General features: G+C 34.2%; 1 protein-coding gene and 1 long non-coding RNA gene across 3 annotated transcripts in view; one reads left to right on the top strand and one right to left on the bottom strand.

The window, feature by feature from the left end:
- LOC141375331 (uncharacterized) overlaps positions 1-3104 on the top strand; it is a 314549-nt gene extending 311445 nt beyond the window's left edge. Inside the window, exon 3 of the long non-coding RNA XR_012383218.1 lies at positions 2758-3104. This is a non-coding gene — a long non-coding RNA (uncharacterized lncRNA). The remainder of the gene's footprint in view (positions 1-2757) is intronic.
- The window catches only part of mpped2a (metallophosphoesterase domain containing 2a), a 112448-nt gene that overhangs the window by 47119 nt on the left and 47012 nt on the right, over positions 1-18317 (bottom strand). The window contains exons 4-5 of one of the 2 annotated variants that reach the window (XR_012382419.1): positions 8629-9449; positions 5486-7747 (exon numbers count right to left, since the gene is read on the bottom strand). Coding sequence is in view for 1 of the 2 variants with exons in the window: in NM_001017735.2 (NP_001017735.2) it covers positions 9224-9449 (226 nt within the window). In the remaining variant the exon portion in view is untranslated. Of the gene's footprint in view, positions 1-5485; positions 7748-8628; positions 9450-18317 lie in introns of those variants that run through there. The other variant, NM_001017735.2, reaches the window with a different exon arrangement.

The raw sequence follows: 18317 nt of genomic DNA, 5'->3' as shown, positions 1-18317 counted from the left end.
AATAGGCAACAGGACAGAGCCCAAAGCTTTGTTTAAAACTGCTTAAGCTGTACAAAATTAGATTAGAAATATTAGGGCTAGGCAATGAAATCGATATCGGTATTTACTGACCGAAGGCCATTGTCAATAATGGTAAAAAAAAAGATCTGGATGAAGTTTCGGTATGATGACTAACTAACCAATCTGCTTCACACCTTGTCTGGAATCTAGACATTTTAATAACAACAGTAGACTACCTGAGACAAACACAGAACATCCAAACACTGCAGCGCTTTTTACTTTTCTCCATATACTTGCATCAGAACTGCAACACTGTAGTCCGTTTGTCATGCAATGAGAAAACAGTTGATGGTCGCCTATTACAAGAGAAGAAATAGAAAGTAATGAAGGAAACTACACACTTGCGCTTGACACTTCAGGTCAGAATAACAACACATGTGAAAATTAGTGCCGTAAGGAGATAAAAAAGGATGTCGCCAGAGTGGCTTTTTGGTTTCTTTTCCTGTGCATCCCAGCCACTAGCACCCCATTTGAAAGATTTTTTGGCATAGGGGTATTGTAGTCATTTAACTTCACAATTTGTAATGTTACAGTAAGTATCTGAATAATGATGGCTGTTGGTTCCTTAACTTGAAAGCTCAGATTTGATGATCATAATTTGTGCTATGGACAGAGTTTGAGGTTTTCTGCATCATTATTGACACGTTTCAGATGTTGATATACCCTAGTTGCACACACTTTTATAAAATTTTAATTAAAGTTTTAGAGTCTTTTTAACACTCATGTTTACTTAATATAAAGAGATCAGATATTTTGTTTAAATATTTTTGTTTTTTGTAAATATTTTGTTTTTTGTAATATTTTTACCTGTTTGCCTTAGAAATGTTGGTAAATTAAAATAAAGTGGTAAAACAAAAAATGTATTAAAATATAAAAATATTGAATAATTATCAATATTGAATGATATAAAACATGATATTGTTTTTTTTTTGCAATATCGCCCAGCCCTATAAGAAATATGACATAATATTTTATGTCAATACCTGACTAATTTTTAACAGATTGCCTACTTCTATTGAGTACTGAAAATAAAATAAAAAACTGAACACAAATAACTGCCACTGATCTTTACTTTATGATCAACAAACTCTGTTCACGCAATACCTCTTCTTTAAATCTTCTTTTTATATCTCGGTGACGAGTCGAAGAAAAAGACCCTGGTGTGAAGATGTATTTGATTTCCAGAGCGTGTCTGTGCATGATGTGTCCCCATCAAAACAGCCACTGCCATGTCCATCAACATCAGCGCTTTCTGATTTCTTTATGCATCTCTCCCCTTTTCTGACACCTTTTCTCTCACTTTCCATCTCTTCCTCTGTCAGCATTTGTCTCTCTGTCTCGTAGTATGTCATTACTGTCTCCATCTGTCCATCAAGGTAGCTTTATGGATATCTTTCTTTTCTTTTAGACCTCAGTTTTCACTCTGGGGAATGAATCAGCAGGCAGCGCTCGAGGCGAATGGATGGCCGGCTCTCACGATATTTAGAGATTTTTTTGAAGAATCTTCATGCAGGTCTTTGTCCAAACAACAACAGTGCATGAAATCTGCATAATAAAGGCAGAATAATACTAATCCACATGACTCGTACACATATTTGAGCTTTTCTGAAGCCATATAAAAACTAGGACAGAGGTTATTCACTGACCAAAATAAACAATGTATTAATATAAATAAAAACAATTCTGTAGGGTTAATATAAAGGTTAAATAAACTAAAATCAAGCATAAGATAAATCTAAAATCTGGAACAATAAAAACAAACAAACTTTACTCTAGTAGCACAATGAAAGAAAGATGTTTAAATCATTAAATATATCAAACGAATATTATTTGACTAAATGGTTATTATAGAAAGAGAATTTAATTATTGATAATTTAAAAAAAGTGGTTGTTACCGATTTTTTTTTTAAATGACTGAAAATACTTAAACTAAAATAGTAATTATTAAAACTAAGTAATTATTATTAATAAATTATTCAAAACAAAAGTGGGCCCAGGACAGAGGCCTGCAGAACAAAACACAACAAAAAAGTATTCGATTGACACAGCATGAGCTATATAATTTGCTGGGATAAATTTAATTATTGGTCATTAAAACAAATCAAATCGGATAAAAAAAAAAAAACATTTTAATTGAATGAAATAAAACTTTAAAGGGCACCTAGGTTACCCCTTTTTTCAGATTTAATATAAGTCTTTTGCGTCTCTAGAATGTGTATATAAAGTTTCAGATCAAAATACCCATCAGATTTTTCATTATACCTTTTACAAGATGCTGTTTTATACTGATTTCCAGCAGGGGGTGGTTTTGTCGTACTGCGCCTTTAAGACGATACTTTCCCGCCCACTATTTCTACATGCCTCCTCCCTCAGCTGCGTCAGACAACAGACAGACTTAAAGGAAGAAGGTCTCACGTAGCGTTTGTGAGATACTACAGTAAGAACTAACCTTTACTAATCATTATTGTGAAGTTGCATTGATGAGTCACACACAATATCGTTACAAAGTTAACGCGCGCGCGCACACACACGCACGCACATCGCAGATGACACACACACACAAGCACGCACGCACACATGCAGGCAGGCAGACAGAAAGACAGAGCGCGCTTAGCTTAGTTAAGGCTAACCTCAAGTACTGCGTGGATATCTGTTATGCTAATGTCCTGATTTAACTTCCACAAACCGGGATTGAAGCATCTTCTTTTATAATTGTTCTGAAACGCGGCTGTGCTGATGAAGTAAAGCTGAAGTAAAACGCTGTAATTAATTACACACATATTCTGTTTTAAAATACTTTAAACATGTGAAACTTACTCTTAAATCACATTTGATGATGATTGCTGATCCTAGCGAACAGAACAGACCTTTTATTCCCGGTTGCTCTGCGTATGTCTGCTTGGTCTTGTTGACATATACACGTGACTACCGGAACATGTTAATGCGCGCAGCTGTCAATCAATTCGGTGGGCGGGGGGATCGCACACCTACGTAATGGTGCGATCGATTTGAAAACAGCTCCAATTGGCCGACCCTTTTTTTTGTAGTTAAATTGTAAAAAAAGGGCTGGGTGTGTTCTTATCACCCCAGTATGACGGTCTATACACTATACCAACACACTGATCTGTCCAAACAGCTTGAAAAGTAGATTTTTTACCATAGGTGCCCTTTAAATAAAAACAAAATCCTAAAATGTATTTATTGTGACTTAATTTATTATTAATAAATTATGAATTATCCATAAATAATTAAAAAGTAAAAATAAAAAAAGTAAACATTTTTAATAAATATAAACAAATAATAAAATTGTTAATTATTACTTAACTTGCTGTTGATAAATTATAAATTACATGTAAACCAAACAAAAGTGGGCCCAGGACAGAGCCCTGCAGAACAAAAATAAGTTTTACTGCCTGAGCTATATTATTTGCTGGAGTAAATTTAATTATTACCCGTAAATTATAAAAATAGATGAAAATAATAAAAATAGTAAAGTATAAAACCAAACCTTAAAATAAATCATTACATAATTTATTAATAATAAATTATAAATCACCTGTAAATAATAGAAAACAGTAAAAATAAAATGATAAAAAATATTCTTAAAATTACTTAATTATTAACAAATTATAAATTATTCGTAAATAATAAAAATAGCAATAATATAGTACAAAATGTATATAAAAACAAGTCCTAAAATTAATCAATTATTACCTAATTTATTATTAATAAATCATGAATTATCCATAAAATAACAAATTGTAAAAATAAAATTAAATAAAAACCAATCTTAAAATTAATTATTAGTTCATTTATAATAAAACAATTATGAATTACCCGTAAATAATAAAAAATAGTGCAAGTAAAATAATAAACATTTTAAATATAAAAGTTTAATTATAGTCTTAATATTTATTAGCAGACACATTTTATTATCCTGTTTTTTGTCATTTTTATTATCAACACAATTTGGTTATTCCTATTAAATAAAATATTTTTAAAAAGAACAAAAGGATAATATATTAAAAGCATAATTACTGAAACAATTAATTACAATAATACATAAAAATATGTACTCAAACACACTGTAGCACTAAAATCTAAATAAACTCTAAACCAAAACAGTAAAAGTAACCTACAAGACCTTTTTCTCTCTGTTCTCAGTCTCAGGAATGAGTCAGCAGTACTCGAGGCGAACATTCAGTGAGCATCTGACTTATGTTACACATTTAATGGTGTGACAATATGGTAATACAAATTAGCCGGCTTCTCGAATTTCCTGACCAGATGAACCGATCACCGCAGCAGGGCCACCCAGAGCTTTTCCTCAGGCTGCTGGTCAGGTTGACCACCTCACGACCATCTGTGTGTGCATGTGTGTGTGCGCGCTTTGAGTTATCAGAAATATCCAGCCACCGGCCTCCTTCCCCCGTATCCCACAAGACCCCACGCTGTCACAACAGACATTTAGCAGCTTTCACGCTAAAGGGCCACGGGGGGCTTCCTTCCTTCCTTCTCCACTTCCTCCCTCTGTTTTCCGCTTTCCCGCTGTCTGCTCTACTGTTGACAAAACTATTGATATTTGGTCCCACTTTATAGCCTATTACCTGGGCTTTAACTACTATGAAGTTAAATGAATCCGTTTGTACAACACACTTAAACAATGTAAAAATGTCTATTTCAGTTTTAAATAAATCAGTTTTATGCAGTCTGATATGTCGAGGAAACACAACTACTTTATGTATTGTCAGAAAATCGGCTAATCCGTACAAATATATGATTTCATTTGTATGAAATAATCAAACGAAAGTGGGTCTAAGACAGAGCGCTGCAGAACAAAAAAAGTCTCCGAAAACTGCTTGAGCTATACAAATTGCTTTGGTAAATTTAATCATTAGTAAACAAAATCCTGTGGCTACTAAAAAAAGACATTTGGAGTCACTGAAATAAAACTTTAAATAAAAACAATTCCTAAAATTAATTTATTATTACTTAATTTATCATTAATAAATTATGAATTACCTGTTAATAATAATAATAAAAATAATAATAATATAAATTTTTTTTAAAACACATCTGAAATTTGTATTTTTTTTAAAGGAGGCAAATGCTACCCCTAACCCCGATGGGGGAAAGGCAAATCGTACATTGTAAAAAAACAAACAAAAAAATCTGTTATTTTACTTTTTTTTCCGGCAGCTAGGGTGCTGGAAAGAAAGGTAAAATAATGGCCAATAAATTACAGACATTTACCGTAAAATAACGAACATTAAATTACAGAAATTTATGATACATTTCTGTTATTTACCGTCTTTTATTTTACCGTAAATGTCTGTAATTTATAGGTTATTTTTATTTTTTTCCAGCACTCTAGCTGCCGGAAAAAAAAATGTAAATTAATTTTTTTATTTTTACTTCTTTTTTTACAGTGTACTAATATGTACAAATAAGATTGTATGAGTTGATACGAAATTGGGAATTTAATTAAAAATTGTTGGTAAAATTTGTTGGTAATTTGGGTGGAATACTCAATTAACCCACACTTCTTTTTTTTCAGCAGGTGAAAAAGAAGTAAAACAGTGGCCGTTAAATTAAAGAAATTTACCGTAAAATAATGGACCGTAAACTACAGAAATTTCCTTAAATTTGGATAATCTGTAAACTTCTATAATTTAAAGTCTGTTATTTTACAGTAAATGTCTGTAATTTAACAACCGTTATTTTACTTTTTTTTGGCACCCCAGCTGCTAGAAATAAAAACGTAAAATAACGGATTTTTTTACAGTGTACCCACACATAAAAGTGAACTGTTTGCTCGAGTCTCAAAAAATTCCGTGCCCACCGCCAGCCGAAATCCTGTTGCGTGCACCCAAAGCAAACCTCCGCAAACACATCAATGACGTCACATTCGAGTTCATTAACAGTAAGCTGACTGGCTACTGGATGTTGGTCTCAGTTGTAATACCGTAAAATACACATGGACTAGTGAAATAAAGAACTACAACACCACGAAAACCAAGCAGCAACAACAAAAAAGAACTTAAATGAGCATTAGATGTAGCAATACATGGACATCGAAAAAAGACTAAGAACAGCGAATATAAGACTTAAGGCCTAAAATTTAGATTCTTAAGACCCCGCAGAAACCCTGTATTATAATGCAAAAAAAAAAAAAATTAAAGTTCCAATTTTTTGTTTTATTAAACCCAGTGAAAAGTCAGAACAACTGGCTTGACAGTACCAGTATATATATAAAAAAAAACTACAAAAACAAATAATAAATAAAAAAACTCAACACTGGTCAAGGCAAACAGAAATGAAGACATGGAGAAATAATGTAATTTTAATAAATTTTTGGTAATACTTGAAAAAATTACAACTAGCAATATTTATTAAGGTATCATATTAAAGAACTAAAAATTCCAGTCTGCTCTGCTACATTTTGCAGGATGCCCCCCGAAACACCCCTCTTTAACTTCATTTCACAGCTAATTATAGACAAACAGCAGACAGCACGAGAGGTGAATCTCACAATGGCTCTTAAGAGGGAGGAAAACAAAGACTAAAGGGGCAAGATGCAAAAATAGAAAATGCCAGGAAGCATTAAAGATGTTGTGGGGGATAATTATAGTTCAGGGCCATTTTATCTTTTTGGATGGATGCTAAGAAAACAGGAAGTAGGGCAGAGGTGCAGCTAAATGGGCAGCCCAATAGAGCGAGAGACATTCCCACAGCGGCGCTGGAAAAACACACAGGTTCAGAGCGGATCAGAGCATCCGAGGAAACTCAAACACAGTATGGGAATAACACCGAGGCGCTTTCTCAGGCCGTCTTTGTTTACTGGCGCACAGAAGTGACATCACACAAGCTTTTGATGTTCAAGTGCATTTTAAATATCCAATATGTACTGTCTCAATATAGCTTCTGTGTGCATTAAGACACTTCTGTTGTTGTTTGTTTTCCTTTAATACATTAAAAATGATCTGACTTTCTAACACTGGAAAGCTCTTGCTCTTGCTTTCTCTCTTAAATTTTAAACATATAGTGGATCTGTTTTACAAGATTTGCAGTGGAAGATCTTGCATGGCATTATTGGAGTTGGTGCTTTTATTTCCATTTTAAATCTGCAAGAAAAAGATAGTTGTGCTTTTTGTGGTCAGATTGACACAGTTTTTCAATGTTTTTTTTATATTGTGAAAGATTGCAACCAATGTTTAGTGTTTATAAGAGATTTTTGATGATTTTAATGAAAATTTTAGCATGACTGTATTTATTTACAACTTTAAGGTGTCTAAAACAAAGGAAAAAAATAGGATTTTTGTTCAATTTTACTCTTGGGCAGGCAAGAAATATACATTAACACAAGTAGAAAACAGAAAAAAAAAAATTGGTATTAAGAGTAATACAGGTCATGTTTTTAAAGGGTTGGAAAAAAAGCAACTAGACATGATTTTGACTATTTTTGCATAAAATATAAATTGGATTTTAAAATGTGTGTGGAGAAGTATTATGTAAAGTTGAAAATAACCTGTTAAAGTTTGGCAATAGTATAAGATTATAGCATTTGCTAATTATTTTAAATAAATGCTAATGTAAAATTAAGGTTAACGATTTCTGGTTATACACTACCTGACAAAAGTCTTGTTCTCGAACCCAGTTGTAAGAGCAACAAATAATAACTTGACTTCTAGTTGATCATTTGGAAAAGTTCTGCAGAAGACCTATTGGAACCCACATGGACCCAAGACTCTCACAGAAATCAGTCAAGTTTGGTGAAGGAAAAGTCATGGTTTGGGGTTACATTCAGTATGGGGGCATGCAAGAGATCTGCAGAGTGGATGGCAACATCAACAGCCTAAGCTATGAAGACATTTGTGCTGCCCATTACATTACAAACCACAGGAGAGGGCTAATTGTTCAGCAGGTCAGCACTCCTCATACTTCAGCCTCCACATCAAAGTTCCTGCAAGCAAAGAAGGTGCTCAAGGATTGGCCAGCCCAGTCACCAGATATGAACATTATTGAGCATCCCTGGGGTAAGATGATGAAGGAGGCATTTCAGAATCCAAAGAATCTTGACGAATTCTGGGAGTCCTGCCAGAACGCTTTCTTTGCTATTCCAGATGACTTTATTAATACGTGATTTGAGTCATTGCAGAGATGTATGGATGCAGTCCTCCAAACACATGAGAGTCATACACAATATTAATTCTTTTTCCACTGCACCATGACTTTATATTCTATACTGTACATTATTTCTGTTAAGTGTTAAAAGACTTTTGTCTGAGCAAAGTCAGACCTTACTGTCCTAATTAAATAATTAAAAATCAAGGCATGATCATATTTTAATTTGGTGAAATAAGTGTAATTTAGAGGACTTTGCCTTTCATATAAGCCACTTCTGATACCAAATGATCAACTAGAAGTCAAGTTATTGTTTGATGTTTCTATATATATATATATGTGTGTGTGTGTGTGTGTGTGTGTGTGTGTGTGTGTGTGTGTGTGTGTGTATACACACATTTATATACAAACATCTGCCAACATGCTCAGAAAAATCAACTCAACTCAATTGTACAAACAAACTCTCAAACAGTATTTGATCTTGTTTTGACCATAACCAATGTTTTTTGATTTAAGGATCTCTAAATATTTAATATATATAAGACATTGATCTATTTTCCAGTGTATGCAATGTTAAAATGACAAGCATCAGTGCAAATACTATGAATTTAACTTAATTTACCGAAATTAAGTTCCATTTAAAATAAAGACCTAACTTCGGAGGGCAAAGTTAAACTAAAGATCTGTAAAAACAGTTTATATATCTTTTACCAGCAACAAAATCAACTGCATCAGAGAAGGGAAAGTATTCTTAACCATTACCCAGAGTTTAATAATAACATTAAAGCACAATACTTAAATGTCTGTGCATAATACAAAGCTCTATCCTAAATGTGTCATCTAGTCACTGTAAACTCATGATTGCAAAGATATAAAGTCTATTAATGGTAATTGATCAAATATATGCATTCCCAAGCAATGCTAGACATACAAAAGAACAAAACTTTTTTATTTATTATTCGGAAAAGGCCAACAAATAATGTGCAATTCTGATTAAATGATCGTATCAAAATGAAATGATAGAGTATGAATGACTTACCATGGTGTGCCGTATATTCGAAAGCCCTTGACGGTGACGTCAGAGTCCTGCAGGTAAACACAGTTCGTCAGCAGTGACTGAACATTGTCAAAGTCCTCGGGTTTCAACTTGGACACGGAGGGAAAGCGATAGTAATCCTGCTTGACCAGCTCCGTCATGAAGTCCTTATCGAAGGTCAGCTCGTGATTTCCTGCGATCACCACTTTAAACTCGTACGGGAGGCTGCCTGCAACACAACACGGATTCACGCATGTTAAAACAGAACATTTACACTGGTCGACCAATCAGCACTATTTATTGAACAAATAATATAACACAATATAATTAATAATAATTAATAATAATAATTAATAATTTGCATAAAGCCCCTCTAAATTGTCATTAATTATAACAGTTAAAAGGATATAAATAATTTGATGACATTAATTCAAGCATGTTAAAACAGAACATTTACACTGGTTGACCAATCAGCACTTTTTATTTAACAAATATAATAAAAAGAAAATACAATAATAGAATATACTGAAGATATAATAAAAGTATAATGAAAATATAATAAAATATAAATAAAATATAGGGCGACACGGTGGCGCAGTAGGTAGTGCTTTCGCCTCACAGCAAGAAGGTCGCTGGTTAGAGCCTCAGCTGTGTCAGTTGGCATTTCTGTGTGGAGTTTGCATGTTAAAAATAAATAACATGCATAAAAACATATGCTGGATAAGTTGGAAACAGGCCATTACAACAAAACATATCTTTACCTCTCGATTCAGGCTACTGTACGCTTTAGTCTCAGATGTATTTTCAAAAGGGGTTTTCAGAACAACTTTGGCTGGTTATTGACCTTAAGTTAAAAAAAAAAAAACATTATAAAAATATTTAAAAACCCTTCACTATTTTAGTATTTAATTATCATTAACTTAAGTATACAAAAAAAATGTATTAAATAAAATACTTTTTACACTGTGAAAAATTCTGGGTTCCACACAATCATTTTGTGTTGGGAAAACAAAGGAATAAAGTTAATTTAGTTTTTACAAATTTAAGTAGATTGAACATAAAACAATTAAGTTGTGCCCAAAAAAAACTCAAGAATTGTGTTGTTTCAGCTCAATGTAAATACGTATTTTGAAGCATTTCTTTTGAGTCTATAATACTTTATTTACTTTTTATGGCGCTGCTAAAACAAATAAACAAAAAAGATGTGAAATGCTATACACTGCATTCACAATACTGTAGCAGCTTTTTTATGCAGAATGAATTATATTAATTTAAGTTAACTACATCTACATTATTAGGTTAACTACACCAGATTACCCCAACTACCAGGTTGCGACCCAGTTTCGTGTCCAGAAAAAGTTACTACCTGGCGACAGGAACACAAAACTGCTTTATATATGATCCTGCTTTAAGAGTTACTCCTTAAAGAAACCAAATCCATTCTAAACATTGTGTTTTCTACAAAGGTACGAACACAGGAGGCGCAACTGGCACCTATTTGCTTGGCAATGCATTTCAGCTATCACAGGTTGAGGGGGAAACAAACATCTCTCTCTATTGGGGGAATTTGTTTTAGTTTGTTTATTGTCGTTATTGTTTAGTTAGTTTTAGTTGACCAATAACATCGATTCATGTTACGATTAGTACCCAATCCCAATCCTCCCCTTTAGCCCTGCCACTCGTTTTGCGCATTCACGTGAAGAGGTAGGGGTGTCCCAATTCTTTTTAGCTTAGAGGCGTAGGTATAAGGGAAAGGGCTAGATAGCTCTTGAAACTGAGAATTTTCAGGACCAAACTTGAAACCAAGCTTAAAAAAAAAAAAAAAAAAAAAACACAATCCAAAAAATTCTGAGGTACACTTGAACTGAAAGAGGGGGGTTTCATTACCCTTTAAACACATGGCAATCCAGAACAGCACCAAATATGTATTAAAACCTTCTGTATTTTTTCTGTTTGCTCAAAGCAATGCATTTTTTGTGATACTCGCAGGATGACACAACAGGGGAAGTTTCTCAAACAAAAAGTGCGCCTTCTGTATATGCCAATCTCTAAAAAAACACACACACAGACCGTCTGAATAATGCATCTGGAACATTTCAAATGTAAAGCAAGTTCAGGAACCAAATGCATCCTGATAATTCACCTACCAAAATACAGATGAAACAAGATGTTTTTGGAGACCAAAACATAAAATTAATCACATATCAGAAAAGGAAGTGCACCTTTTATTTAACAAATTATATAGAATAAAAGTAATTTGATGACATATTAACAGCCACAAAATTCAAATTTATTGATTTTGTTTTATAGGTTTTACATTTGTTTTAGTCATCTAATGATTGCTTATTCTTTTAAACACTTAAAAAACAAACACATCTATTATTAATGACAATGAAGCATTATTATTATTATTTCATCATATGTTGATAGTTATTTGAAACATTAAAACACACTTTATATGCTTTATACGTCTATAAAAAACACTTTGTTATTATGTTATTTTATGATTATATACAGGATTATGATTATAAATTATGTAAAGAAAAAAATATATTGATCATTACTATTTTGTATCTTAATAAAATTTGATTAATATTTTCACCCAAAAAACAAACATCTACATAAAATTTCTCCAGAGCAACGGATTTGAGAAATGTGTGAATCTCTAGATGACAGAATATAACATTCATTAAAAGCACAAGGCTTAGAAGAACTCTAACAATATATATTTGTCAGTGCTCACTGCAGTCCATTATTTGTTCCGTACTATAAAGTATAGAATGGCCATTTTAATAACGCATGTCTGGTGATCTGAATTAAGACTTCTCTCATGGACAACATTCATTCATTCATTTTCTTGGCGGCTTAGTCCATTTATTAATCCAGGGTAGCCACAGCGGAATGCACCGCCAACTTATCCAGCAAGTTTTTACGCACCGGATGCCCTTCCAGCCGCAACCCATCTCTGGGAAACATCCACACAAACATTCACACACACACTCATACACTACGGACAATTTAGCTTACCCGATTCACCTGTACCGCATGTCTTTGGACTGTGGGGGAAACCGGAGCACCCGAAGAAAACCCACGCGAAGGCAGGAAGAACATGCAAACTCCACACAGAAACCCCAACTGAGCCAAGGTTCGAACCAGTGACCAAGCAACCTTCTTGCTGTGAGGCGACAGCACTACCTACTGCGCCACTGCCTCGCCCCTCTGGACAACAATAAAAGTTCAAAATATATATAAAATAAAATATATATATGAACATGTTGATAACATGATGCTATCAGTTGGAATGCTGATAAATACAATTATCAAATTTATCAAATAAAATGTGTGTAGTTAACGTAAAATTTACTGAAAGTTCATTCTAATCATTTGAAATGAGTTTTGAAGGTAATGAAAATAATAGATAATTAAATACCTCATTACTTCAACCTAAATTGAGTTCACAGTACTCATATAGTGGAGTTTTTATTTTTTTTATTTTTTTTTTTTCCTTAAATGGTTTGTAGCAACCGGTTTGAGTTGCCTTAACTTTTTGGGTTTTACAGTACACAGTTTGAGTTCTCTTCATTTATTGTGTTTTGCTGTGCTCAAATTGCTTCATTCACTCAAATAGATTAGGTTCACAGTACTCATTAGGATTAGTTTTGGAACAGAAATGGTTTGTTGCAATCGGTTTACTCAAACGGTTTGAGTTGCCTTAACTTTTTGGGTTTTTTAGTGCATGGTTCCAGCTTTTTTCCAAAGAAGATGCTTTAAAAAGTGCTGGACACCTGTAGCCATTGCCTTCCACAGTATTATTTTGTCCTACAGTGAAAAATCGCCAGAAACCAGCATTCTTCAAAATGCCTTATTTAGCGTTCAACAGAAGAATGATACTCATAAAGGTTTATGAAGGAGAATAAATGCTGAGTAAATTGTAATTTTTGGGTGAAATATGCCTTTAACACAAAACATGATTTTAAGACAAAACTGAAGGTAAAATTATTTTGAGCCTAGTATTTTTTTTCCAAGTTACTACTAAGTTGTCTTTTTAATAAGTGCTTTCTTATAATTTGAACTGGAAGTCTTTTTTGGGGGAGAAACAATAAAAGCCAATTAAATTTAGAGCCATAAAGGAATCAGAAAAGAGTAAATCATTTGACCGAAGTGTGAAGAAATCAAAAGATAAACCGATTTAAAAGTAAACACTTTCCCAGCAGTTTAATTTACTCGCTCGCTCCCTTCCATGCGCTCTGCACTATATAGACTGGGATGTATCATAAATCCCAGTCTAATCTAATAACAGGAGCCCATCTTTCAGCTCTGCGGGACGCAGTCAGCCAAACGCCATCACGGATCCATTTACATGGAGCTTTCCCTTCGTACAAAACCGAATCACAAAGCCCCGGCGGACGAGCATCATGCCAGGCTCTCCACGGCGGAAAAAGGCCTAGAATGCAATTACCTCCCCACCGACTGCATCTTCTGCGTCCCCGCGGGGATTTTTACAACATTTTATTGCCATCAAAATGTATTTTTCGAAGGGGACTGTGGATATAAACTCAGTTTATTACTTTGAAGAAAGCTACTGAGGAGCATATGGGAAGAAGGTATGGGAAAAGCGCTTAAAGTCAAAGGGATTTGGGGTGAGCCTCTATGTTTGAGTTTGATTTACATCAGAGGACCGGCGCGGGGCACAGTTTGGCAAACGCTGAACGTAATGAATGTAAATCAAATTAGTGAAAATAAACTACACACCGTAAACATCTGAAACTGAAGGATGGCTGGTAGGGAACATGTGTATTTTGTTGAAAACAGAGCAGAGCAATCACATTCGTCAAGTTTTTCGAACCGCCGCACACAAAAACATGTGGGATTTGATGAATAGAATTGGGGGAAAGAAAGGCACATGGCACCAGAAAGCCCAACAGCACAAATCACAAAACATTCAATCATAATTTAGAGGGAAAGTTCACCCAAAACGAATGCTCTTTTTTTCCCAAGCTACAATGATTCCTTTTCTTCTTTTTATTCAACACAAAAGATATGTTTTAAATATCCTGGTCACTCTTTCAGGTCAAACAGAAATTAAATGTGGACTGGAGCTGGTAAGATCCGACAAAAAGCATCGTGGAATGATCAGAAAACCACTCTTTTCATCAAGAACAGATTATTTTATCTCACTTAAAGGGATAGTTTACCCAAAACTGAAAATGCTGCCATTTACTCACTTGAGTTTCTTTTTTTCAGTTGATTATAAAATTTTTATATTATTATGTTCTATTTTTATTTAAATTTATATTCACAAAATGAACAATTAGAAATAGAACTTATTATGACTCCAGAATAATTACTTTTTAGGAAACACTGTGAAAAATTTCAGAAACATTATTTTTAATGAATGGGAGGGCAAAATAAATTGAATTCCACTGTAGGCTTATCTGTTAAAGTTTACAGGTGCAGCAATGTGCCTTGATGTACTTGAATGTTAGAAATGTGTTATCCTACACCAGTACAAAGTTACTTGTCAAATAAATGAACAAGGAAGATTATTTTGAGTTTAAGTTATTTAATTATCTTATTTATGAAGACTGCAGAGTGATGCATTAAAAAAATGACTTTGAATAATTTAAGTATTTTGTGATATACATGTTAAAATGTGCTCCCAAAAGTACGTGGCCAATGCCCGTCCCCAAAAGGTTAATAGTAAACTAATGTCATTTCATAATGCAAATCTTAAATTCATGCTAACCAACAAATGGAGGAAATATATTAATGTAATTCAAATATATAAAATATGAATTGATGTTTACTTTAAACTTTACTTATATTGTTCTGTAAAAATTATTTTTCAAAAGATTTTGTTAAATAAAAGATTTTTCGAGAGTCATCCACCATAATTTTGTGGCTAAAAGTATCGGTTCAGGCACCATTTTGGCACCAGTATCATTTTAAAGTATCATTTTATAGTATCGATTTAGCACCGGTATCAAAAAAAAACCCAATGATACCCAACCCTAATCCCATGCCATTGCTTTTAGTAAGAACAAGTATAAATCAGCCTTTATGCTCAATAATCTGACACACTGCTGTTGGTGTCATCAATCTGGCAACCTCCGCTTGCATGTGTTTAGAACCAGGCATGCACTACCTAGTTCCATTACAAGTCAAACTTAAATACTGCACCTTTAAAAAAGTCAGATGTTTCCAATAAACAGTATGAAGTCTGATTGATTCATTTATGAAACTAAATCATTCAATTCTCAAGTTTAAATCAACAGTTGACATATCTATCTATCTATCTATCTATCTATCTATCTATCTATCTATCTATCTATCTATCTATCTATCTATCTATCTATCTATCTATCTATCTATCTATCTATCTATCTATCTATCTATCTATCTATCTATCTATCTATCTATCTATCTATCTATATATATATATATGCCAAAATGTGAAATGTCAGAAGTCTCTTGTGTGTATGCTTCGAATAACATTTCCCTATAAGGGGACGTTAAGTAACAAACTAACTGAATATTAGTGTGAATAATAACAGATTTTTGCTTTTAAGTTAATAAATCCCATATCTTGGCACTGACTAACATGTAATCCAAAAAATGCTGGGTTCCACACAATCCCTTCATGTCATCCCAAAGCAAATCGATTAAGTTAACTCAATTGTTTCATGTTCAATCAACTTGTTATAATTGTAAAAACCATTAAGCTGTCCCCCTCAAAAAACCTAAAGAGTTGTGTTGTTTCAGTTAATTTAAAATAAGTGGTTTAAACAAGCAGCAAAAATATATATATTTTTGAGTGTTTTTCCGCCCTCACAACATTGCAAAACAAAGGAACAAAGCTGATCTATTGGACATGGGGTGTATTGGCTGTCCTGCATTGATCAAAGAAATAAAGAGTGAACCCAGACAAACGAAGTCAAGACCTAGAAAAGCTCCTTATTTACGGTGCACAGATCCATGTTTGCATCCACGAATCCCACGCGGAGGAGCACAGGTCAGAGCTCACGGGCGAGATATCGAGCAGAACAGAACTTAAGCAGAGAAAGCTCATTCCCACAGAACGATTCCTGAGAATTGATCCCACTTATCAACAAAAACCATGATCAATGGCAACGATTAGCGGCTGGGCTCTCTGTGCCAGAAAAACAAACAAAAGTAAGCTACACTTAAAAAAAAAAACAAGGGGGGAATAAAAGAGGAATGATAAAAGCAGCAGTATTTAAAAAGGCTCAAATAAATTTCCTCTTGCAAGTTTGACTTATAAAGGCCTTTTATGTTTTTTTCTGTCCTTCTGTATCATTTAGCCCCCACTGCTAAAGAACAAAGATGCGACCTTGGAAAGAAATGCAAGCATTTATATTGCGGAACTCTCCAGAAAATATAACCGGAATGCTTTGGCTCGGACAATCAAAACACAAAGTTCCCTTTTCCCGAAGATCCACTAACAGGCTCATCTGAACAATGTTCTTTGAGTTTGTCAAAAGGCTTATATAAACTACTCCATCACCACATCATGTTCGAGAGAGCGATTTGTTTTAAACTGCCTGAACTTTTCTCTCTGACATGCTTTTTCTTTTTTTTTGGACAAGACAGCTTTCAGCCGTCATGAGATTATCCATCAACACCCAGCTGCGTGTTTACAACAAAAAGCGGTGATGTGAAAAATAATTTCATCGTCTGGGATTCCTTTAGGATGTGAATAATAAGAAAGGATAAGCGTTGTCTGACCACCAGCCACTTCAAGAAGCTGTCTGTGTCATGAGCTGGGAAACATGTAAAAAAAAAAAAAAAAAGGGTGGCATGAAGTCTGTTGATAGATGGAGGGATGGAAAGACTGCTGACAGCTCTCTCCGTTTCATTCCTTCTCAAGCACTTATTCAACCGTGTGTGACACGTGAGCATTCAGGGAGGGAATGACGACGCGAAGGACAAACTAAGAGCCTGTGACGTCAAATATAAGGAAAGTACAAATACAAGAGCAGAATGAAAAGAGCAAATTGCCAAGAGTAGTCAATATTCACTCATTCATTCATTTTTTACTATTTCAGAGGGGGTCACAGCGGAATGAACCGCAACTATTCCAGCATGTTTTACGCAGCGGATGTCCTTCCAGCCAAAATCAATATTATGGCCCGCTTCCACTCACTGGTACAGTACGGTATGAGTCGGCACGGGTCAACTTTATCAGTCTTGCGTTTCCACTAAAAAGGGAACCCTTTTGGTGGGTGTGGTGTACAGTGCGATTTCAGTCGAATTAATGTCTACAGTAAAGCCGTACGGGTCGTTCACAAATCACATGAGAAGCCCTTCTCGAAAAACAGATGCTTTATCCACAAATACTTGTGAATAAATGTTTATTACTAACTTCTCTATGAACATGATTTGAATATATCTGCAGATCAATGATAGTGTGAAATAGCCTACTGTAACGGCTGCAATTATATACAATAAATAAATAAATGTAGCATATATGAACACATACAGCCCCTTAAAGTCTCCGATATGTTACCAATTAAAGAAACAACTACACACAGCATACATTTAGGCCTTATTTAGGTTCAAAAACAACACAAATAGTCCACAATCAGAGCAAACCTCTCATCTGTGTCTGTAATCTTCACAAGCACATGTAACCCTTTGTTAGAGAGTAATTCAGTCATTCCGAGTTCATAATAGTCCAAAAGGTGATGATAAACGTGGCAGTTTGCTCATGATTCAGGTTGCTAAAACAATTTGCTCCCATGTTTTGTTGGGCTTTTCCTTTCTTTTTCCCCGATTCACTCTCTCAATTGTCCTATTCTTTTCTGAAAAGATCAGATATCGAAGACACTTTAATACACACGTTATTATCATCAGCTCAAGAAGTTCGTTTTATATCCAATATAGAAGCGTTCGCACTTTTAGACGGCCTCGTTAAATAACAACCGGACACGGCAGATTTTGTTCTTCTTAGCTTTGTGTCTGTACATCAAGACAACGAAAAGGTTTGTTTGAGCCCAGGTCATCCATGGCTTGTTATTATATGCATATAGTTTTACAGTGTAATGTCTCGGCTGTGTATTTAAAACATGGCGGTTCC

The sequence above is a fragment of the Danio rerio genome, chromosome 7 (genome assembly GCF_049306965.1).
Source record: "Danio rerio strain Tuebingen ecotype United States chromosome 7, GRCz12tu, whole genome shotgun sequence".
Taxonomy (NCBI): Eukaryota; Metazoa; Chordata; class Actinopteri; order Cypriniformes; family Danionidae; genus Danio; species Danio rerio.
The sequence above is the reverse complement of the archived record's forward strand: the minus strand, read 5'-3'. Positions and strand labels throughout refer to the sequence as shown.